General features: G+C 40.3%; 1 protein-coding gene and 1 long non-coding RNA gene across 10 annotated transcripts in view; one reads left to right on the top strand and one right to left on the bottom strand.

The window, feature by feature from the left end:
• The window catches only part of CC2D2B (coiled-coil and C2 domain containing 2B), a 103186-nt gene extending 86061 nt beyond the window's left edge, over positions 1-17125 (top strand). For all 9 annotated transcript variants that reach the window (XM_032313163.1, XM_032313161.1, XM_032313158.1 and 6 more), the window contains 7 exons: positions 756-845; positions 4075-4188; positions 6366-6500; positions 6881-7003; positions 11787-11845; positions 13706-13883; positions 15907-17125. In XM_032313163.1, the coding sequence (XP_032169054.1) occupies positions 756-845; positions 4075-4188; positions 6366-6500; positions 6881-7003; positions 11787-11845; positions 13706-13883; positions 15907-16095 (888 nt within the window). In that variant the 3' untranslated portion in view covers positions 16096-17125. The remainder of the gene's footprint in view (positions 1-755; positions 846-4074; positions 4189-6365; positions 6501-6880; positions 7004-11786; positions 11846-13705; positions 13884-15906) is intronic.
• The window catches only part of LOC116573220, a 31083-nt gene that overhangs the window by 5736 nt on the left and 3884 nt on the right, over positions 1-21463 (bottom strand). The window lies entirely within an intron of this gene.

Genomic DNA, 21463 nt, shown 5'->3' on the forward strand with positions numbered 1-21463 from the left:
GTCCAAGGAGATAATAATATAGTCTAGATTTATTTCAAAGACAATCTTTTCTTTTTTTAAAAAGGAATATAACTCTTAGGAACCTTGCTTATGAAGGACTATGAACCATGTTCAATTGCATGAAGTCAGAAACATGACCAATGTAAGAGGTCATTAGTACATAAGTGATGGCCATCATAAATCAGTGAAAATATCGGTAAACTTTCTGTGTTGGCTCATTATTTGTATCCCTTTCTCCTTTCCTACTTTAGTCTGAGCCTTTCTCTCCATCCCTATAGGGGGAATAGGACACCAACATTTTCCTGCTTCAACAGCTTGTAACAAGCTTATATTAATAAAAAATAATTCTGATAGATCTGGAACCTAAAAGCAAATAAAACTTTTGCTATTCTTCAATATCTTTCTAAAAAATTTTTTAACAGTTGTAATTTAAGGTATATACATAATATCTATCATGTTAACATTTTAATAATTTATTACAGTGAAGTGTAATGGTTAACAGGCATTCTCTGGAGTCAGGCTAACTTGGGCTTATTCCCAGAGACTCCACATATTGTGTTAGCTCTGTGACCCTGGAAAGTTATCTTAGCACTCTATCTATTTTTGTTTCCTCTTATGTAAGACAAAAGTAATAATAGTATGCACTTGAAGGGCTTGTGGGATACACTAAATGTGATGATATTGCACTTAAAACACTGTGCTTGGTGATGGGCATATAGAATACACTTAATAAATGTTAATTAATATTATTCTAGGACCTCATTGCTCGCTTTGTATCTTTGATTCCTGTTGTGCCTGATATTCTGGATGAAAATGATGGTTTTGACATATGGATGACATCAGAGGTAATAACTTATTTAATGTTTTATTTATTAATCTGTAAGATTTATTTATTTGAGAGAGAGAGAGAGAGAGAGAGTGTGTGTGTGTGTGTGTGTGTGTGTGTGTGCATGAGTGGGGGGAGGGGCAGAAGGTGACAATTTCAAGCAGACTCCCCACTGAGCACAGAGCCCTACATGGGCCTCCATATGACAACCCATGAGATCAAGACCTGAGTGAAAACCAAGAGTCAGACCTTAACCAATTGAGTCCCCCAGGTACCCCCATTATGTTTTATAATTAAAATATTTAGTATTTCTCACCTTTCTCCTAAACAAACATTTATGCACTTATGAAATACTTTATCTTATGAAATCCAAAGCATTTGATAATTTAATACATTGTTTTCAGCTCTGTAACAATCCATAGAAATAATTCTTAAGGAGGGACAACCTCATTCAACATTACAAGTGGTAGCTCATGAGTATTTTAATTCAATGGGAATTCCGGGAGTGCAGTATTATGATATCTTCCAGAAAGAAATATGGCTTGTCACTATGGAGCTGGACAGATGCTGAGTCTAGAGCAAATACCACCACTTCTCGGACGATTTCTCCAGTCTCCCCACATCGGAATGGGGAGCTTGCACAACAATGCTCCTTCCTTAGCACTTGGATTAAAATTCTCTTTAGATTCGTTGCCAAATAGAATACAAGCCCCATGCAATATTTGAGACATATTTGTACTAAAGATTTGTTTATCTGAAATGCAGATTTAATAGCTCATCTACTTTTTCTCAAAACCTGGCAATCCTCATTAGAGCAGTTTTTTCACTCCACCTTAAATTATATTTAGTTGCTTATATTATTGACCCTACACCCACACTCTGTACACACACATCCCAAGTTTAACCTCTGAATGAAGAGATAAACGTGATTATTTATTTTTATATTTTCATATAAATTTAGCAAGCATTCAATAAATACTTTTAATTGAAAATTACTAGTAAGAGAGGAGCCTAAGAGAAGGAAACTTTCCATTTGGAACCAATGGTCCTGGCAATTAATCTAAAATGTTTTAGAGGCTATAGTTGAGCTGAAGTGGATTTAGGGGACACAGGGCTAGCTTAACTGGTTAGCTACCCTGTCTTCTACTAAGTGAGAACAAGGGAGACACAAGCATGGGGTTCTAATGATTCAGTGATTCAAATGTAGTAGAAGTCAAAGAGGTGTCATTCACCTTAGACTCTTCTGGGACTCTTTGACCTAATCAGAATATGCTCATGGTTATTATGATCCCACAGAACATTGAAAGAGCCCCTAAAATATCTTAAAAAAAAACAAAACATAAAAATAACCCTTCAGGTAAATACTAGTACTCGCAAATCTCCCCCATCCTCCACACCCCCAATCCAAACAATACTCATAACCAAGATGTTAGTTACTACAAGTGTGAGCTTCCTCTTGGCCAAGGTCTTTCCACTGACATGAACTCTTTGGCCATGGAGTGCTCATGACATACGACTAATTAGACTGCCACAGGACAAGTGCTATTTTCTCCTACCTAACAGTCTTTGGAGAAAAATAAACCTTGGTTAAATCCTACTTCAACCACTTAAGAGCTGTATGACCTAAAATAAGTTATGTAGCCTCCTTGGACCTCAATTTCCTCATCTGTGTCATACAGGGATTTTTGAAAGGATAACATATACACAAGGTATCTGGAACTCAGTGTGGTAGTTACCTGTTCTCACCTGCTCCCTTCTCCTCTTATGAAATCCAGCCAGGGGAACCTCCTTGGCCTGACACTGAAGATACTCATATTCTGCCTTTGATTCTTCTGTTCACACTTCTCTTTCGAGGACCCGCGTCACCATCCTCCCTAACTTTCATCCTTCACCATCCCATTCAGCCAGTGTATACAGTTATGGCCATATCAGTTTTTTGAAACATTGAAATGCTTTCATACTGATTGGCAAATAGTCACTGCCTGGAGCTCCTGAGGTTCCCCCACTCCCAACCCCCCTTGGCCACCACAGCCCTTCCTCTGGGACTGTACTGAACCAGAAGGCACACATCCTGTTTAAATGTTGCAGTTGCTGCTCAGTAAGAACAGACTTTTGCCATATGAACATTTGGGCCCATATATGTTGTTAGATCTTTCAATTTTTCACGAGAAGCCAGAAATGCAGAGTTTTATATGAGAGCTCCTGATTTTAAAAAAACATTCCAGAGCCAAGCAAAAAACAGCTACAGACTATAACTAGGTCATAGACTACCCACCTCTACTATGCTTTTTCCCTCTTACTACAGCTGTTTTCCTAGGCACCCTATATTTGACTACAGACTCTTTCAGTTGAAAAAGTTTCAATAATCTTCCTGATTGGGCTTCAACTCCATCCTCTTCCTCTCTTGGAGTTGAGAGCACTTTATTGGTATTTGACAGAGTAAAGCTCCATTGACCAGAGGATCCTTTCCTCTAAAAACTCTTTTTTTTTTTTAAAGATTTTATTTATTTATCCGACAGGCAGAGATCACAAGTAGGCAGAGAGGCAGGCAGAGAGAGAGACGAAGGGAAGCAGGCTCCCAGCCGAGCAGAGAGCCCGATGAGGGGCTCGATCCCAGGACCCTGAGATCATGACCTGAGCTGAAGGCAGCAGCTTAACCCACTGAGCCACCCAGGAGCCCCTAAAAACTCTATTTGATTTCCTATCAGATCAGGTTTCTTAAAATATCAGTCCATATGTCCCTGTTTTCCAAGGACAGTTTAATATTTGTCCTAAACAGGAATATCCTATTTTGGATGATGAACTATTTTATTTGGTCACTTATACAGTATCCACATTAATTGTCCCATCATAAATGTGACCCCTTTATTCCAAATTAGTGTTCTCCCCAGTGTTTTCTCAGGCACCTTAGTCACATGGCAAAAATATGTGTGTTTAGGGGTGCCTGGGTGGCTCAGTGGGTTGGGCCACTGCCTTCGGCTCAGGTCATGATCTCAGGGTCCTGGGATCGAGTCCCGCATCGGGCTCTCTGCTCAGCAGGGAGCCTGCTTCTCCCCCTCCACCCTCTCGCCTGCTTCTCTGCCTACTTGTGATCTCTCTCTGTCAAATAAATAAATAAAATCTTAAAAAATATGTATGTATGTTTGAACCCAGAGGGAGCAAGGGGCTCTGGGAATACGTTATATGCTTATATTACTCATCTTTCTCTCCTGTTTTTTTTTTGGCCTTGTTGCTTTTCTTTGCCTTAGCGCTGCATCAGTTTGGCTGTTGGAAATAAGGAAGAGCATGCCATACTACTCTGTAATTTCTTCCTGTATTTCGGAAAGAAAGCCTTGGTCCTCCTGGGGACCTCAATGTTGGAAGTAAGTGCTGGAGTTAATATTTAAATAGTGTAAACAAAACTAATCAGCCACCATCTGCAAATTTAAAAAACACCAACCCCAGTTTTCTGTCTTTTCACAAGCTAATTGGGGAATTTCATGCACAACCAGTTGTTTAGTTAAGAGGATAATGTTGGCTCATCAAAATGACTACAATGTAAAGAAAGGCTTTCCTTCACTTTTCTTTGTAAAGCTGTACTAATAACAGTGCTACTTCATGGGGTTACTAAGATAGTAGATTACATAGTGAATATGTGACATTGAGAATGGCGTCAGAGCAAATACTCAGTAAATGGTGATTATTGTGGTTGTGGTTGTGGTGATGTAATAGGAATTATAGGGGTGCATAACTATCATCACCAGCATCATGTTTCTACCTTTCTAATAATAGATTTAAAGATCCTTAAGAAATATTTCTCCCTATTCTTCCTTCCTCAGTTTTTAGTCATACAAGATGTGGGTCTGAAATTTATGTTTACCTACCTGAAATTTTTACAATTATATGCTCCTGCATTCATACCTCCAGAAAGCTATAGTCTTTCGAACTGTTTCTCTTTCCGCCATGAGTGTCTTGATAAGGGTCAAGATTTTCAGTCTGGTTTTAGTCTTCGTGTTATGATCACTTATTTCGCTATATTTTCTTGGCATGGCTTATTATTTCTGCCACATTTGCAAGCTAAAAGGCTGTGGTTAATTCCCCCCTCGCGATCCCCCATGTAGGGTTTTTTTTTTTAAGATTTTATTTATTTATTTAACAGAGAGAGAGAGAGAGATCACAAGTAGGCAGGGAGGCAGGCAGAGAAAGAGGTTGAAGCAGGCTCCCTGCTGAGCAGAGAGCCCGATGCCATGCGATGCGGCACTTGATCCCAGGACCCGGAGATCACAACCCAAGACGAAGGCAGAGGCCTAACCCACTGAGCCACCCATGTGCCCCAACTCCCGTGTAGTTTTATGTGCCACTAGATGGCAGTGAACAGTTGACAATATTTCAACAAACATTTGCATTTATGCTGATGGGTCAGCAAGGGTGGGGGGCACCTGGGCTGTGTGTTTCACCTTGGCTCTGTGGCTAAAGTGAAGCCTCCTCTTTACTGTAAAGATGAGTACAGTCATAAAGAACAAGAGCTTTGGAGACACCAGGCTATACAGCAGAGTATAGTAAATAGAGAGAGAGAGAGAGAGAGAATTTGTGTTTGGGAGTCAGTCAAAGAGGGGTTAAAACCCAACAATGCCCTTTACTAACTGTGTATGATCTTAGCTTATTTACTTCTCTGAGCTTCAGTTATGCTCTCCCCGAACAGGGCTAATGTCATTTACGGTTACTCTAGACAAGTCCCTCAACCTCTGACTCTGTCTGAAACATGGGCATAATGATCACCCCATCTCAAAGAATTTGGAGTGAATGCAAGTGAAAAATTTCATATGAAGGCAGAGCACGATACCTGGTGTACATAAATTCCCATTAAATGATCAATAGTCTTTATTATTACTACCTGAAATTGTTATTCTTTTCTAAGAAAACTTTGCACTTAAAAAGGTGTGTTTAGAACAGAATAATAATGACCACTTTTATTCCTCAGATTATTTCCTATATACTTTCTCTCTAGTGTCTAACTTCAGCTCTTGTTCTCAAAATTAACTTAATGGCTTTTTAACTTCTCTTGGCTTTTTCAGAGCCTCAGGCAAATGTCCATTTCCTAACTCTGCGTGGGGTTCCCCTGCAGTCCCCAAGTATATTCCCCTCAAAGCAGGGCTACTCCATATAGTGCTTTTGTGTAAATTAGGCCAAAGTATCCCTACCTCAAAACACTTCAGGACTAGCTGTTGGGAAATTTTCAGGGTATGTGGGTGTTTCAAGAACAATGTTTTATTGCTATGAGGGTACACTCTACAGGGATGTACATGGCAGCACCAACTCTAAAGTTCTCTTATTTGAATCTTCATGCTAGCCTGGGCCTGAGGATTTCTGGAGCTTTGGGGTTTTTTTTGTTTTGTTTTGGTTTGGTTTGGTTTGGTTTGGTTTTGAAAAAGACTTTGAAGACCCTAAAAAAGACTTATAGAAATCAAAGATATCACATACTTAATCATAATTTTCACATACAAAAATGACTTAAGTCAAACACCCACCAAACATGACTCAACTCTTTTTCCTCTTATAGGGGCAAGTGGCTTATGTATTAACTCAAGAAACTGATGAATTTTTGCTTTGGAATCCATTAACTGGGCAATGTCACAAGCAGTTCGACCCATTTTGTCCCTTACAAAGTGTAGATTGTTTGTTTGATGATGGAAATGTAAGTATATGGGAGAAAAATCTTATTTTGCGTTATCTCCTCAAGAGTCAAACAGTGGTCCTCTGCCCTGGCTCTACATTAGAATCGTGTGGGAAACTCTGAGGAAACTTCGGATGTTCAGTTAGAATCCCTGGGATATGAGGCCAGGGAAATCCTTTATCCATAAAGTTCTTCAGGTGATTCTGTAGCACCTCCAAGACTGGGAACCAGTAATCTAATGTTCACATACCCCTTGAATCTCTTTACCTCCTACCTCAGAACTGCCTTTGGCTTCTACCACTTCATTTGGTAGTAGCATTGTAAACTTCTGCTGCATCCTAACCGATAGGGGTTTTGTGCTCCCATATGCCTATACTGATTTAATGTTAATGTTTTAATAGGTCTGGTTTAATATTCAACAAAATAATACACCAATGGCTGTACATTTTGACTATTCAAAGGAAAGTTTCTGGAAACAGTTGCTTCCAAAAAATTTCCAAGGGACAAAAGCACATACCATACAGGTAAATTATATTCTTTCAGGTATATCTATATGAAAGTTACTGTTGGTTCTAATCTTTACCAGTCATGCCAGCTCTTGTTATGTTTATATTGCTGGTTGCATGTTGACTTACCTGGCAATGCTAATAAAATCTAGTTTTCTTTGCCATTCAGCCTGAGTTTGGGCTACTCTGATCATACTCCTCTACTTGGAGAAAAGAAGAGTTGAGAAGAAAGTATCATCTCAAATGTGAATTTAGATTTTAAAGTAAAAATTTTTAAATAGTTATTCTAAAACTGAAAATATAATGTTAAGATGGTGTAGTAAGTTTACTTTGACCTAACCCATCTGCTCCACATCCATGGCAATGGTAAAATATAAAAATTGAAAAATAGAAGGCTTATCTGGGCTCCAACCATGACGATCGTCTCATGGACTAGAAACAGGACAGAAATACTAACAGTGAGTAGGGCTGAACAAAAGACAGCAGCAAGATCCGAAAATGGTTAATGAAATCCGGGATCCAGAGCCAGTCTCACTTTTGGGGGCCAGGGGCTGTGATGGGGTTCCCTACTTCACTATTCTTGAAAGGAGATGGGGAAGAAAAGCTGCAGATCCACAACCTGGGTCATAAGAGGCAGGAGCTGGAAGCACAGACCTGAGGTCAAGAACAGACTAACGAGCAGATGGCTCAGCCAGTGGATTGGCAATGTCTTCAGTGTCACTCTGTGAAGGCACCCCAGATGTCACCTCAGTGGCTGTTTCTGGATTGAGGAGTATGGTGCAACAGGGTGAAGGCAATTGCAAAATCAATAAGAGAGGAAAATGATAGTAGAAAAATAGATAGAAAACAATTCACAGAAACAGAAACTTGAATGCTCAGTCTCACTTAAAATCAGGGAAGTACAATTTAAAACAACAAAACACTACTTCACAGGTATAAGATGGACCAAAGAGATTTTAAGTAGGATCATACCAAGTGTTGGCAAAGAAGCAGAGAAATGGTGGGTCGGTAAATCACTAGAAATACTTTGGAAAGCAATGTGATGATATCTGGTAAAGTTGAAGACGCTCGACCTTGGATCCACCAGTTCAGCTTCTAAGTATATACCATAAAGGAGCAAGCACAAGGAGACAAGTACAATGACGTTCATTGTAGAACTGCTCAAAATAACAAAAAAAGATGGAAGGAAGGAAGGAAGGATGGATGGATAGATGGATTGACTCATCCACCAGAAAAAAGAGTACATGAGTTATGAAGCACTCATACTATGAAATCTTCTATATAGTAGTAAAAAGAAAAAAAACAATTTACACTAGTTCCCAACTTGAACTGTGTATCCACTGTATCAGAATCTCTGAGGATGGAACTTGCATACCTGGGTTATTATTTAAAACTCCCTGGGGGGTGCCAGTGTGCCACCAAGGTTGAGAACCACTGTATATCAACAGGAATGAATATTTTAAAAGTAATGTAAAGCAAAATAAAGAGTATGTGAAGCGATACACAGAGTACAAATCACTTATATAAAGTTTGAAAACTATGTGCTGTTTATGTATGTATAGACACATAGTGATAATGTAGAAGCATTCATAGGAATGATAAATGCCAAATTTAGGTTAAAGGTTACCTTTGGAGACAAAAAACAGAATGAGATCAGGGAGCAACATACAAAGTATTTCAAGTCTATCTGCAATGTTTTACTTCTTTTTAAAAAAATTAAAACCAATATGGAAAAATGCAAATATTAGATAGAGGTAAGTGGTAGGTATGTTGAGTGGATGTTCGTTACATTATTCTCAACACTTGTCTGTGTCTTTGAGGCATTTGACAATACAAAAAGAATGCATGGTGGTTGCAGGGAAGGGATCAAATCAGTACCAAACTGTATAAAGAATGCCCCCCCACCATCTTTTCCCCACTCTCTAAGAAATAACTACTCTTACTAGTAACTTGTGCATCCTTCTAAACATTCTCCACGTGTTGCAGGCACATAAATAGTTTTTATATTTCCTGTTTGTAAAGTCATTTTAAAGAAGGGGAAATGTGCTTATCTCTCTTGAGCAAACACTTTCAGCATCCACACTGACCATGCCTTGCTCTTCCCCTCCCAAAGCTGTGACTGCTGCCTTGCTGTTGGGGAGGAGAACGGTACATTTAGAGATGAGGGGTTTTGTTGACTATTCATCATCCTATTAGGCATTTTGTGAATGTTTCTTGTGTGCCTGCTCTGAGCCAATGCTAGGTCAGGCATCGGCACCACAAGGAAAAGACACGTCTCATAGTCCTGGGACTTAGGTTCTCAAGGAGCAAAGAGAAGGACTCCAGCCCTCGCAGGACAAAGCTGTGAATAAGATTAAGGAAGAAATGAGTGTGCTTTGGGAGCACGGAGCAGGAGGACCTGAGCGGAAGGACAGTTGCTAGGGCTTCCTGGGGGAAGGGGATGACAGGCAAAGTGAGGAGAATGAGCAGGAGCTGGCCCAGAGGAAAATCAGGGTGGAGACGTGTGCAGCAGAGAGAGGGCACAGCAGGAACGAAGACCTGCGGGGCATGGAGGGGTGGGGGGAGCAGCTGAAAGGCCAGCTTGGCCAGGGAGCTAGCAAGACAAGCTCAGGGGTGAGCAGAGTTCTACTAAGGATGTGGCCCTGTGTCTCAGGGCAGTCGGAAGCCCACAGCACTAAGGCAAGGCTGCCATGATCACAGCTGTAGTTTTTAAAAGCCACTTTGGAGGCTCAGGCATTAAGCATCTGCCTTTACCTCGGGTCATGATCCCTGGGATCAAAACCCCCGCATCCATCTCCCTGCACAGTGGGAAGCCTTCCTCTCCCTCTCACACCTCCCCTGCTTGTGTCCCCCCTTCTCTCTCCCAGTCTCTCTCTCTCTCTCTCTCTGTCAAATAAATAAATAAAATCTTTTAAAAATTAAAAAACAAAAACAAAAGCCTGAGCATGGATATGAAACCTTTTGCCAAGTTGAATCTATAGATATAAAACTCAGGACTGCATTTGACTTCTATCTCTACTGATTTTTTTCCTGTGGGTTAATGGCCCTCAATCTTCTGTCTTCCCACACACGTGCCAAAATAAACTTCTATCTTCAACGAACACTGTTTTTTATCGCCACTGCAGACATAAATTTGAGCGTGTGAAATGAGCATGTGGGTACTCAGAGATGAGGTTAACAGGGAAAACCTCTTGAAATTTTAAAAGATATGCATTCGTTGAAAGAAAGGGGCCTTTGCCAAAAAAAAAAAAAAAAAAAAAGGAAAGTGGACTAATACCTCATAAACTTACCAAGTTAACATAACCCAGGCCTCTTTTTCACGACTGAAGGTGGCCTCACTGATCCAGAAGAGTTACCTGTTGGAGAGTGGGGCAGGGGAGGGGAGTGGAGGTATTGGAGGGTTGGACAGTGGTTGGTGACAGCATTCGGTTTACCTGTCCTGTCTGGGAGAGCTGGTGACCCTGCACCATGACACTGGAGTTTGTAGCTCCCTTTCTCCACTGCCTCCCAGCTCTTGCTGGGATCTGTTGTGGAGAAGCGCCCTGTGCCTGGGACTGTTCTCACATCTATCCACCGCAGGCACCAGAACCCTGGAGGGCTTGCTGAAACACAGAGTGCTTGGCCTTTCTGATTCAGTGGACCCTCAGAGTTTCTGATTCAGTTGATGCCCTGTGGGGACTGAGAAGTTGTATCTCCAACAGGTTCCCACAGATGAGGTTGCTGGTGGGGGGAGGGGGCACACTTCAAGAACCACGGGCTTAGATCACCACATGGCAGATTGAATCTTCTCAATCACTCCTGAAATATTCTAGCACCTAGAGGTTTATGAACTGTTGCCCTCTTTTTGCACAATCCTCTGTCCACTTGTGTCCCTGTCTTTACAGCTGTCTCTATTTCTCAGTTCAGGAATGCCCAAAATAAAAATGTCTGAACCCAACCCCTCCTTCTTGTTCAAGTGAGCCCTGGGAAATCAGGCAGGGAGGGCTGGTTTGGGTGGTAGACGTAAGGAGTCCTCTCTTAAAGACTCCTACAGCAAATCCTGTCGGGCAGGGTAGGGAATATGGGGGGAGTGTGGTAGAGCTTTGCTCTCTGCTGTTTTTATAGTGTCTGAAGCAACAGCTTGAAGCCAGGAAAGATTGAAATGGAACACACACACACACACACACACACACACACGCATGCAAGCACGCAAAACAAAACGACTTGGCTCCTGCGAGCTGAATGAAAAGGATACTCAAAGAAGGAAGAAGAAAACCATCTTAAAAGAGCAGTAGTTACAGTAATACCTGATTTATTGAACAATATGTGCCAGGCTTTGTGTGTTTATTACTTTATTTCAAAATCTTCACAAGACCCTAGGGAAGTAAGTACCATTATTGTCCCTCTTTTAAAGATGTGGTAAGTGAGACTCAGGTTAAGTAAGTTCACCAAGACCCCAGTTAATAAGTGGAAGAGACTAAAGCAGCTGCCAAAGATTATCTGGTATCATCAATAAACATGTCAAATGCTTGTTTGAATAAATGAATGTGGGCAGCAGATCTGTCTTACCCAGGAAAAATATCTTTGTAAATCCATTCCTCATCCCATGCTCTGGTAATGTAGTATTAAAATTGTAGGATTAAAACCGAAGGAAGCCCTGTGATCCGTGTTTTACCTTTGTGCCTCTGTAGTGGAGTGATTTTGCCACCTGAAAATAGTTTGGGTCCCCCCATTATAATTCGCACTCTGGGGGTGACTGCGATGTAAATGAAGATGGTCTCCCTGGAATCTTTGCTAACTTTCAACTGTCTATATATTTCAGCCTGAAGAAATAATTTACTGTGAGACTAATAAAAGCATGATAGAAGATCTAAAGAACAGGTATGACCTTTGTTTATATCTTATTACTATTTCTCCCAAATCTTTCAGTCCCCCACCCACCTTTTAGTCTCTAACCCAGTCTTTTAAAATACCCATTTAATTCAGCCATAGAAGCAGGAAATGGAGTTTACAATAGTTTCTTCTGAGCCAGCTGTCTTTTGATCTGTGCATTGAAAAGCAGCCCCTCTACCATTCCAGAACACTCCTTAAAAAGACCCAAGTCAAGAAATGGTTACCTCTGGAAACATTGTGGGGCTGCTGTTGGGAAGTTCTCGACACAGACACCTGTTGACGTTACAGTAATAATAATAACGTGGTAGCTCATACTTCTTGAAAGTCATGAAGGTAAATGGCCCACCAGTTGGAGTATGGAAAAAACATCCAAGTTGGGTGGTAACATCGATACTGCCCCACCCCCACGCCCTGCACTCTTCCCATTCCCTTACACATACACGCACACACACATACACGTAATTGTCCAAAGGAGTTATTCAGTCAGGCTGAACAAGTTTGTCAAAGTCACAGACTTTGCAGCAGTCCTTACTCCTACTCCAGATGTGTCAGAAGCTCCTAGATCTTACTGCCTCTAATGACTCATGCTGACATAGTAGGCTGCCGCAGAAGCTGCTACCAACTGATCAAAACAAAGCATGACAAAAACAGTTTTGCTACTCTTATCTCTTCTAGCACACAACTCCCACCTTTTATTCCCTTCCTTTCCCCCCAATTCTTAACAAAAAGAGGAAGAAGTGAGGTAGAGCTTCTGTTTTTTTTTTTTTTTTTAATTATTATCAGAATCACTTCTAGAACTATTTAAAAATACAGATGCCAGGGTCCCAGACCAGACCTGTTTAATCGATATCTGGAGGTAAAATATGTCAATTGATGATTCTGATGCTTAGCCATCACTGAGATTACAAACTCCCAACTGATCGGTTACACCACAGACTCAGCCCAGAGGTGACTCCCAGTGGTTTTTGTTTTTGTTTTAAGATTTTATTTATTTATTTGACAGACAGAGATCACAAGTAGGCAGAAAGGCAGGCAGAGATAGAGAGGGAAGCAGGCTCCCTGTGGATCAGAGAGCCGGACATGGGGAGCAGAGAGCAGGACCCTGGGATCATGATCCGAGCCGAAGGCAAAGGCCTTAACCCACTGAGCCACCCAGGCGCCCCTTTGTTTTTGTTTTTAAAGCAGACACTGATTCTCTGCAGGAGTGAGGCTTCCCAAGTGGGCTCCATCAACCAACTTGCACTGTCTTTGGAATAGTCTACTCTACCATCAGGCACTGTTCTAGGGACTATATACAGGCACACATCCCTGCCCACACAGCATGCACCTTCTAGTAGACAAACCTAATCATCATACTTATCTGTCCATGCCTATTTCTTTCCAACTCGGCTTGCTGAATTAACTTATCTAAAAAATCCATCCCTGCTAACATCAATCAGACCAGGTATCGGAATTTTTGTAAATGCGGCTTCTTGGAAACGCAATGTTTTATGGCAGGGGAGGGTTCTGGGGAATAAGGCTGTCAGTCCAGTGACCAGATAGTAGACGGTTGTCCCATCACACCCAGTAGGCAGGTGCCTACACACAGGTAACTAGAAAAGAGCTGTGCCCTTGAGATCTCATTGTTGGTTACCCTATGAAGCTTCTTGCTTTTCCAAGCCAAGCAAGAGCCTGCTTCTCCCCAACTTAAGTGATGTGAAGGATGGCAGATATACTTAGCCAGAGAGGACTGGTTCATCCTAAATCAAAAATATCATTCTCATACTTGAGTAAAGTGCCAAAACTCTTATCCCATTTATTAAACAAATTGTAACGGGTCATAAACTAATCTCCGCATCCTTACATTAGGATTGAAAGGACTCTGAAATGTAAAATGATGGAATGGCGACCTAAACAGCCAACACGTTGGAATCGACAATGTACTTATATTTTGCAAAAAATCCTTCCTAAACTAGAACTTAGCACTGGAAGCTTTGTTTCATCTGAAGAAGAGAGTGAATTCGAAAGACTACTACAGTTTTATTTGGTGTGTATACGATTTAGTGCATTAATAATATTTGTTTTATCTGTGTAATTCATTACCAGGTAAGAGTAACCTTAAATATCCCTGAAATGCTTTTTTTTATTGATCCTAGATGATAGATGATATAACATTAAAATACATTTATTTATAGACTAAGAAATTTCAAATATACTGAACAACTATTACCATGACCACAGTGCATGACATATTCTTGCACTCAGTCATACGTTGTATGTTAAATAAACCACAACCTCTGGAAAGAGACGACCGAAAGGAAATCACTTGCAACTGAGAAATTGAAAGATGATCCCTTGGTGATGGTAATAGAATAGATTCCCTGTCCTTGGTTTTGAGCAAGAGGATCCAGAAAAGATTTAATATCTTTTATAAGCAAAATACTCCAAATGTATGTAACCAGCCTGGACTTCTTTCTTGACCTCCGTTCTTATGTATTTACCAACACATGTAATGTCATCCTGGATAGTTAAAAGGCATCTTAAACTCAACAAGTTCATAATCAAACATGGTGGGTATTTGGTATATTGCTAGAGCCTCCTTCTTTGCCCCTATCTACCTCCAGCTCTGGGCATCCTCTCATTGACTCTTCTCTATGGAACTGATCCATGTTTTTGAGAACCCTACTTCTTTCTCCCTACTACCCCAAAGACTAGGAGATATCTCCTAGGGAAACCCTCTGAGAGAAGAAAGGAAAGAACCTATAGGGAGTTCAGGACTTAGGCTGTCAAGAGGGGATCTGCAGGTGCTATTTATTAATGAATAGGGAGGAGGTTGTTTTGTTTTGCGTTAAAAAAATAGAATTAGGGATAAACAGAACCAAAACAATATAAGCCAAGGTTTAAAACTTAGAATTTCTTTGTAAAATTACCTGTATGATAACACACAGTCATAATCCTGTGGCTGGGATTCAGACTCTGGTTCAACCACTCACCGGCTTTGACCAAGTTACCTAACTTCTCTATACTTTCCACCCCATTGGGCAAGATAAATGGGGATAAAAATAGTTATCTGGTTTGTGGTTATGGTGAGGATTAACCACAGCACTCAGCACTCAGCAAGTGTTTACAAATGTTAAACATTATTTGCATTCTATGTGCCAGGCATTGTGTTAGGCCCTGGGCTTATGATCATAAGCAAGGCAGATACAATCTTGTGCATTCACAGACTATAAGCTAATGATCAGAGCAGAAAACATATAATTGCAATATATTTTAATTAGGAAAGGATAGCATCTTACTGCAACCACATGGGAAGGACACATGAACAGATTCAAGGATCAAGAAAAGCCTCCTGAAGTTGCAGGAGGAGGAAAGAGGTTTATGATTGTTGTCTGTGTATTATTAAATAGATAATGTTACGTAGGACCATGTACCATAATCCTTAAATCCTGTCACATGGTTGTCACTTAAGAAATATGAACTGAGGGGCACCTGGGTGGCTCAGTGGGTTAAAGCCTCTGCCTTTGGCTCAGGTCATGATCCCAGGGTCCTGGGGTTGAGACCCACATCGGGCTCTCTGCTCAGCAGAGAGCCTGCTTCCCCCTCTCTCTCTGCCTGCCTCTCTGCCTACTTGTGCTCTCTGTCTGTCAAATAAATAAATAAATAATCTTAAAAAAAGAAAAATATGAACTGAATCAATATTAAATAAATTCTCCCATAATGATCACTTAAATACCTCATTTGTAGGACCAAGTAATTTTTTCACTGGCCGTCTCCTATTCTAGATAGTGTGCAAGTATGTGGAGTATTGAGTGTGCAGGCTCTGGTATCAGCTCTGGCTCTGCTCCCCTCTCTCTGGAAAGTGGGGATTATAGTAGAACCTACTTCATAAGGTTATTTGAGGATTAAATATGTATGTGAAGCCCTTAGTATTGTTCCTAGGACAACATAAGCACCTATAAAATAGCTTATTATTTTTTGAGGGTTTTGTAATATTTTTACATACAGTGATTCCCAATTACCTACATAATTATAGCTTGGGTTTACACGTTATTCTGTCTTTTGTCTAGGTCACAGGATTTCCTATCCAGATGCCATACACTGATGTCCAGTCAATTATTGATGCTGTGTATCAAACTGGAATTCATTCTTCTGAATTTCCCCAGACAGAATTTGCTCTAGCTGTATATATTCACCCCTACCCAAACAACGTATTATCCGTGTGGGTCTATTTGGTTTCGTTAGCTCGACATCAGTGAAAAGGAAGAATGGAAAAGGAAAAAAAAATGTGTTATGGGCCCTTCACCAAGAACAATCAAGACTTTTCTGGTACTTTAGGACTTGGCTACTTATCTTCAACACCACCCAAGTATGAACCCAAATTTTGGTTCTTTTATAAAGAGTTGGGTACCATGGAGACTCACTCCCTGAACCTTTGAGAATGAGTGTAAATGACCTCCCCACTGGAGACCTCTACAAGGAGAATACTTTGGGCAGTCTGGTGGCCTTAGTCACTGTCTACAATAAGTCTTACTATGGTTAAAAAAAAAAAAAAAAAAAAAAAGTGATCCTGGCCCCTCTCTTTGAAGCCAATATTATGAAGTTGTAGGCCTCATACCACCTCCAGCAAATCACCAGGCAGCCTTGTTGAAAATGCAGACTCCTGCATCCCACCTAAGACCTACTGAATCTTGAGATTGGATATCCAGAACCTACATTATTGTAAAAAAGACCCCCAGATCATTCTGATGACCTGTTAAGAGTGAGAACCCTGGCTTACAGAATGTTGTCATTACCAAAGTGAGTTTGGCACATCTGATACTGGTTATGATGCCGTTGAAGGTGGAAGGTATCCAAGTATAACCATGAGATATTGTTACTATAATTACTGGGTCATTACTAGATACTGCACTAGTGAAGTAAAAGGAAAATCTGCCACATTGGGCTGAGGACTAAGGCCTGCTTCTGGGGGCTTCCTAAAAGTTTTTGCTTGGGATGCTACTGACCTGAAGTTTTTCCAGCTCCAAATATTTTGAAGGGCTACCCAAGAAGCTCTGTCTGGCATGCCTTCCTGATTCTGGGAGAAAGGGAGGAAATGATCTTACCAAATCTCAAGGTCCCTTGTGCCCTTAGTGAACAGCCTGCCATTCTGTCCCTGACATTTTTCTGCCGCTTTCCTTTCCCCGGTGGCTCCAAGGAGACCCATCAAGATCCTAGGAGCCTCGAAAGAGAGTAAACGGGGATCTGATTCAGAAGCATTGCACTTTTTTCTCTTTAGTTGTTATGTGCTTCATTAATATATATATATATATATATATATATATATAAAATATACTTCATATATTATATAATATATATTTATTTCCTTAAATGTTACAGAACAACTTATTTTAGAACTTATTTTATGTTCTTTGAATAAGAACAACTTATTTTAGAAAAACCAAAGGAGACAGAGGTCCAAAGCTTGATGAGAACAGTTTTATAGGAGGTAAAAACTGGAGAAGGGAAATTGACCCCTCCCAGTGCAGAAGAGCAGTAGCTTCTTGGGTCAATCTCACAAGCAGAGACCCCAAGTTCAACACTGAGGAACCTCAATCTGAATTCTCTCCCGCAGTGTACCTGCATGACTGAGGCCAGAGAAGACCTCATTTATTTGCAGTGATGTTAGTCTTGCACCAAACTTGAGATTACTAGAAGAGTAAAATAATAGGGATGTGGGTGAAGAGAATGCTTCCTCTCCAAGGTTAGGACCTGATTGTGTGTGTTCTCTGGCATGCATATGAAAATTAGGGGTTTTGTTCTTATTTGAATGTTTGTATTTAAACTCTATAGGAAGTTTTGGTATTAACACATTGTTTTGTTATTAACACATATCCCACATTGACTGGGATAGCTCAAAATGCTATCAATGGAAAGACAAGGTTACCAAAAAGCCACCGAACTCATGCAGTTCACTTCTGTGGCACTTTCAATATTTATATAACTATTTTGCTAGTTGTTTATGGTTTTTGAATTCATAGGCCACGTTTGAGTAAGAGAACGTGTTCATAGGCAAACATAGAGGATCCTTCTGTATCATATGCATTTCTTTTTTACAAGTATATGGATTTCTTAACTAAAATTTTTTTCCTTAAAATTTTGAAACTGTAATGACCTATTTTTTTTTCATTTGACAACTTAAAAATACATGATTTTACTTTTAAGTTTTTAATTCCACTTAGTTAACATTCAGTGTTGTATTATTAGTTTCAGGTGTACAATATAGGGATTTAGCAATTCCATCCCTCACCCTGTGCTCGTCATTTACAAGTGCTGTCCTTCACCCCCATCACCTATTTAACCCATCCCCTCACTCACCTGCCCCCGACTAACCATCAGGTTGTTCTCTGTAGTCAAGAGTCTGTTTCTTGACTTCTCTCTCTCTCTCTCTTTCTCCCATCCTTTTGTTAATTTGTTTTTTTCCTTAAATCCTACATACGAATGAAATCATATGGTATTTTTCTTTCTCTGAGTTATTTTACTTGGCATCCAAGTTGTTGCAAATAACAAGATTTCATTCTTCTTTTATAACTGTATAGTAAATATTCCATTGTATACATATCTTCCACATCTTCCTTATCCATTCATCAAGCTACTTTCATATCTTGGCTATTGTAAATAATGCTGCTATACATAGAGGGGTGCATGTATCCCGTTGAATTAGTATTTTTGTATTCTTTGGGTAAGAACCCAGTAGTTTCGTGATTTAGTAGCTTAGTGATTGCAGAATTGTAAAGTAGTTCTATTTTTAACTTAAAAATACGTGATTTTAAATGTAACATCTAATTTTAAAGAGTTCTTTAAATCATTCCACAAATAATAATGGGACATCCCTTATGTACCAGACACTTCAGTATGTGCTTGAGTACAGTGAAAAGACAAAGGTCCTGCCCCTGTGAGGCTTACATTCTTCAGCAGAAATGGACCATAAGCAAATAAACAATAAGTAAGTGAAATAATGTCAGTGTATACTGAGTGCTACAAAGAAAATATCAACAGGGTGGCATGATAGAGAAGGACTCTGGTGAGGATGGAAGGTATAAGCAGAGTAGTTATGGAAGTCCTCTCTAAAGAGACAATGTTAGAACCAAGATTTAGAAGATGATTTATCAACTAGAATTGCATTCAGTTGCATGGAACAGAAACCTAATCACAGTAGCTCAAGCAAACAGGGATTACTTTTCCACAGAACTGCCAAGTCCAGAGGAGGCAGTTCAAGTCTGATGCAATGGATCTGTGATATCATAGGTGGACTAGTCTTCATCCATCCTCTAGGGAGGCATCTCTAGGGAGGCCTCTGTCCACTAGCTCAGTGGCTCTCAAACTTCATCATGCTCAAGACTCACCTGAACAGCAGTTGACATGGAATCCTGGGCCCTCCCCTCAGAGTTTCTGATTCAGGGGTTTTGGGGTGGTGCCCAGTGAGTTGCATTTGTAACAAGCTCCCAGGTGATGCTGGGACTGCTGATCTGCAGACCACACCTTGAGAATCTTTGCTTTAGCCTCACAACCTTTTCCATGGCAAGAAAATGCAGAAATAGAAGGGGAAGGTCAAGGACGCAGCTGGTGTATCTCTTTTAAAAAGCTTCCCAGGAGATTAAAAGTCACTTATGGTTTGTCTCCCTCCCAATCCCATCTTGTTTCCTTTATTCTTCTCCTACCCACTTAAGCCCCCATGTTGCATCACCACTTCCTCATATCAAGGAGATCATATGATAGTTGTCTTTCTCTGCTTGACTTATTTCGCTAAGCATGATACGCTCTAGTTCCATCTATGTTGTCGCAAATGGCAAGATTTCATTTCTTTTAATCTCACAAAACAAACTGAGGGTTGCTGGGGGGAGGGGGTTTGGGAGAAGGGGGTGGGATTATGGACATTGGGGAGGGTATGTGCTTTGGTGAGTGCTGTGAAGTGTGTAAACCTGGTGATTCACAGACCTGTACCCCTGGGGATAGAGTATTATGCCTCCATCAGAAAGGATGAATACCCAACTTTTGTAGCAACATGGACGGGACTGGAAGAGATTATGCTGAGTGAAATAAGTCAAGCAGAGAGAGTCAATTATCATATGGTTTCACTTATTTGTGGAGCATAACAAATAGCATGGAGGACATGGGGACTTAGAGTGGAGAAGGGAGTTGGGGGAAATTGGAAGGGGAGGTGAACCATGAGAGACTATGGACTCTGAAAAACAATCTGAGGGTTTTGAAGGGACGGGGGGGTGGGAGGTTGGGGTACCAGGTGGTGGGTATTATAGAGGGCACGGATTGCATGGAGCATGGGGTGTGGTGCAAAAATAATGAATACTGTTATGCTGGAAATAAAAAAAAATAATAATAAATAAATTAAATAATAAAAAAAAAAAAAAAAAAAAAAAAAAAAGCTTCCCAGGAGGCCATGCCTAGTAACTTCCACTTACTTCCCATCAACCAGAATTGTATCACTCCTAGCTATAGGGCAAGCTGGGAGATCTTGCTATCCCAGTAATATCTGTGTTCTATTGTTAAGGAAGAAGGTGAGGGTGGCTTATTGGGTAGGCATCTGTGACCTCCACAGATGAGAGGAAGTCAGTAGTGAAAACCTCTAGCAAAAGCATATCCAGCAGAACAAACTGCAATTGCAAAGGTCTTGAGTTCAGAAAGAGATTTACACAAGGAGGAGACAGTAAAGGCACACAAAGGTGGAGAGGTAGACAAAGATCAGATCACATCAGTCATGGTAAGGAATTCAGATTTTATTTCACGTACAATAACAAATCATCGAAAGGTATTATAGTAACCGAGTATTTTTCTTTTTCATGTTTAAGACTACTTTAAAAATTACTTCTAAAGATACCCATAATTTTATGTAAGTGCATAAATGTGATCATATTTTTTAAGTGCAGCTTATTTTTTTCTTTCTTTTCCCTCTTCTTTGCTTAGGTCCCTACACCACTGTTCTCGCCCCTCCTCCATCTACATTATTCATCTAATTCACCTGCTTACCAACCAGGGATGCATCCTTCCACTTAGCATCATTCTCAGATATACGTATGTACAGATATGTGTGTGTGTGTGTGTGTGTGTGTGTGTGTTCCTGTCTGTTTTATAAAAATAGGACCATATTATGTATGCTTTTCTCTATGTTGCTTTGCTCCTTCAGAAACAGTAGAAATACCTCCAAGTGAACTAATTCCTATTTCTTAAAGAATCCTTAGTATTCTCAAGTGGGGGCAGAACCACCACATACATTTCAGCAGTTTATACACCACACAACTCAGAATTTATGTGCCAGAACCCCTGGAGTTGTGTAGTATGTGGTGGCCTTGGTTGTGAACATAGTAGGGTTCATTCAGCATTCTCCTATTGATAGGAATATCTTTTGATCTAGTTGGTCAAAGTGTTGTTTAATTTTCTATACCCTTGCTGTTTTTCTGTCTACTAGTTCTGTCAGTTATTGAGACAGATGTATTTAAGTTGCCAGCTGTAATTACAGGTCTGTCTATTGTTTCTTTGAGTTCTGTCAGGTTTAGGTTCATGTATTTTGAAGCTCTGTTGTTAAATGCACATACATTTAGGACTTAAGTCTTCTTGGTTATTTAACCCTTT

Source organism: Mustela erminea, chromosome 14, assembly GCF_009829155.1.
Source record: "Mustela erminea isolate mMusErm1 chromosome 14, mMusErm1.Pri, whole genome shotgun sequence".
NCBI classification, from domain to species: Eukaryota; Metazoa; Chordata; class Mammalia; order Carnivora; family Mustelidae; genus Mustela; species Mustela erminea.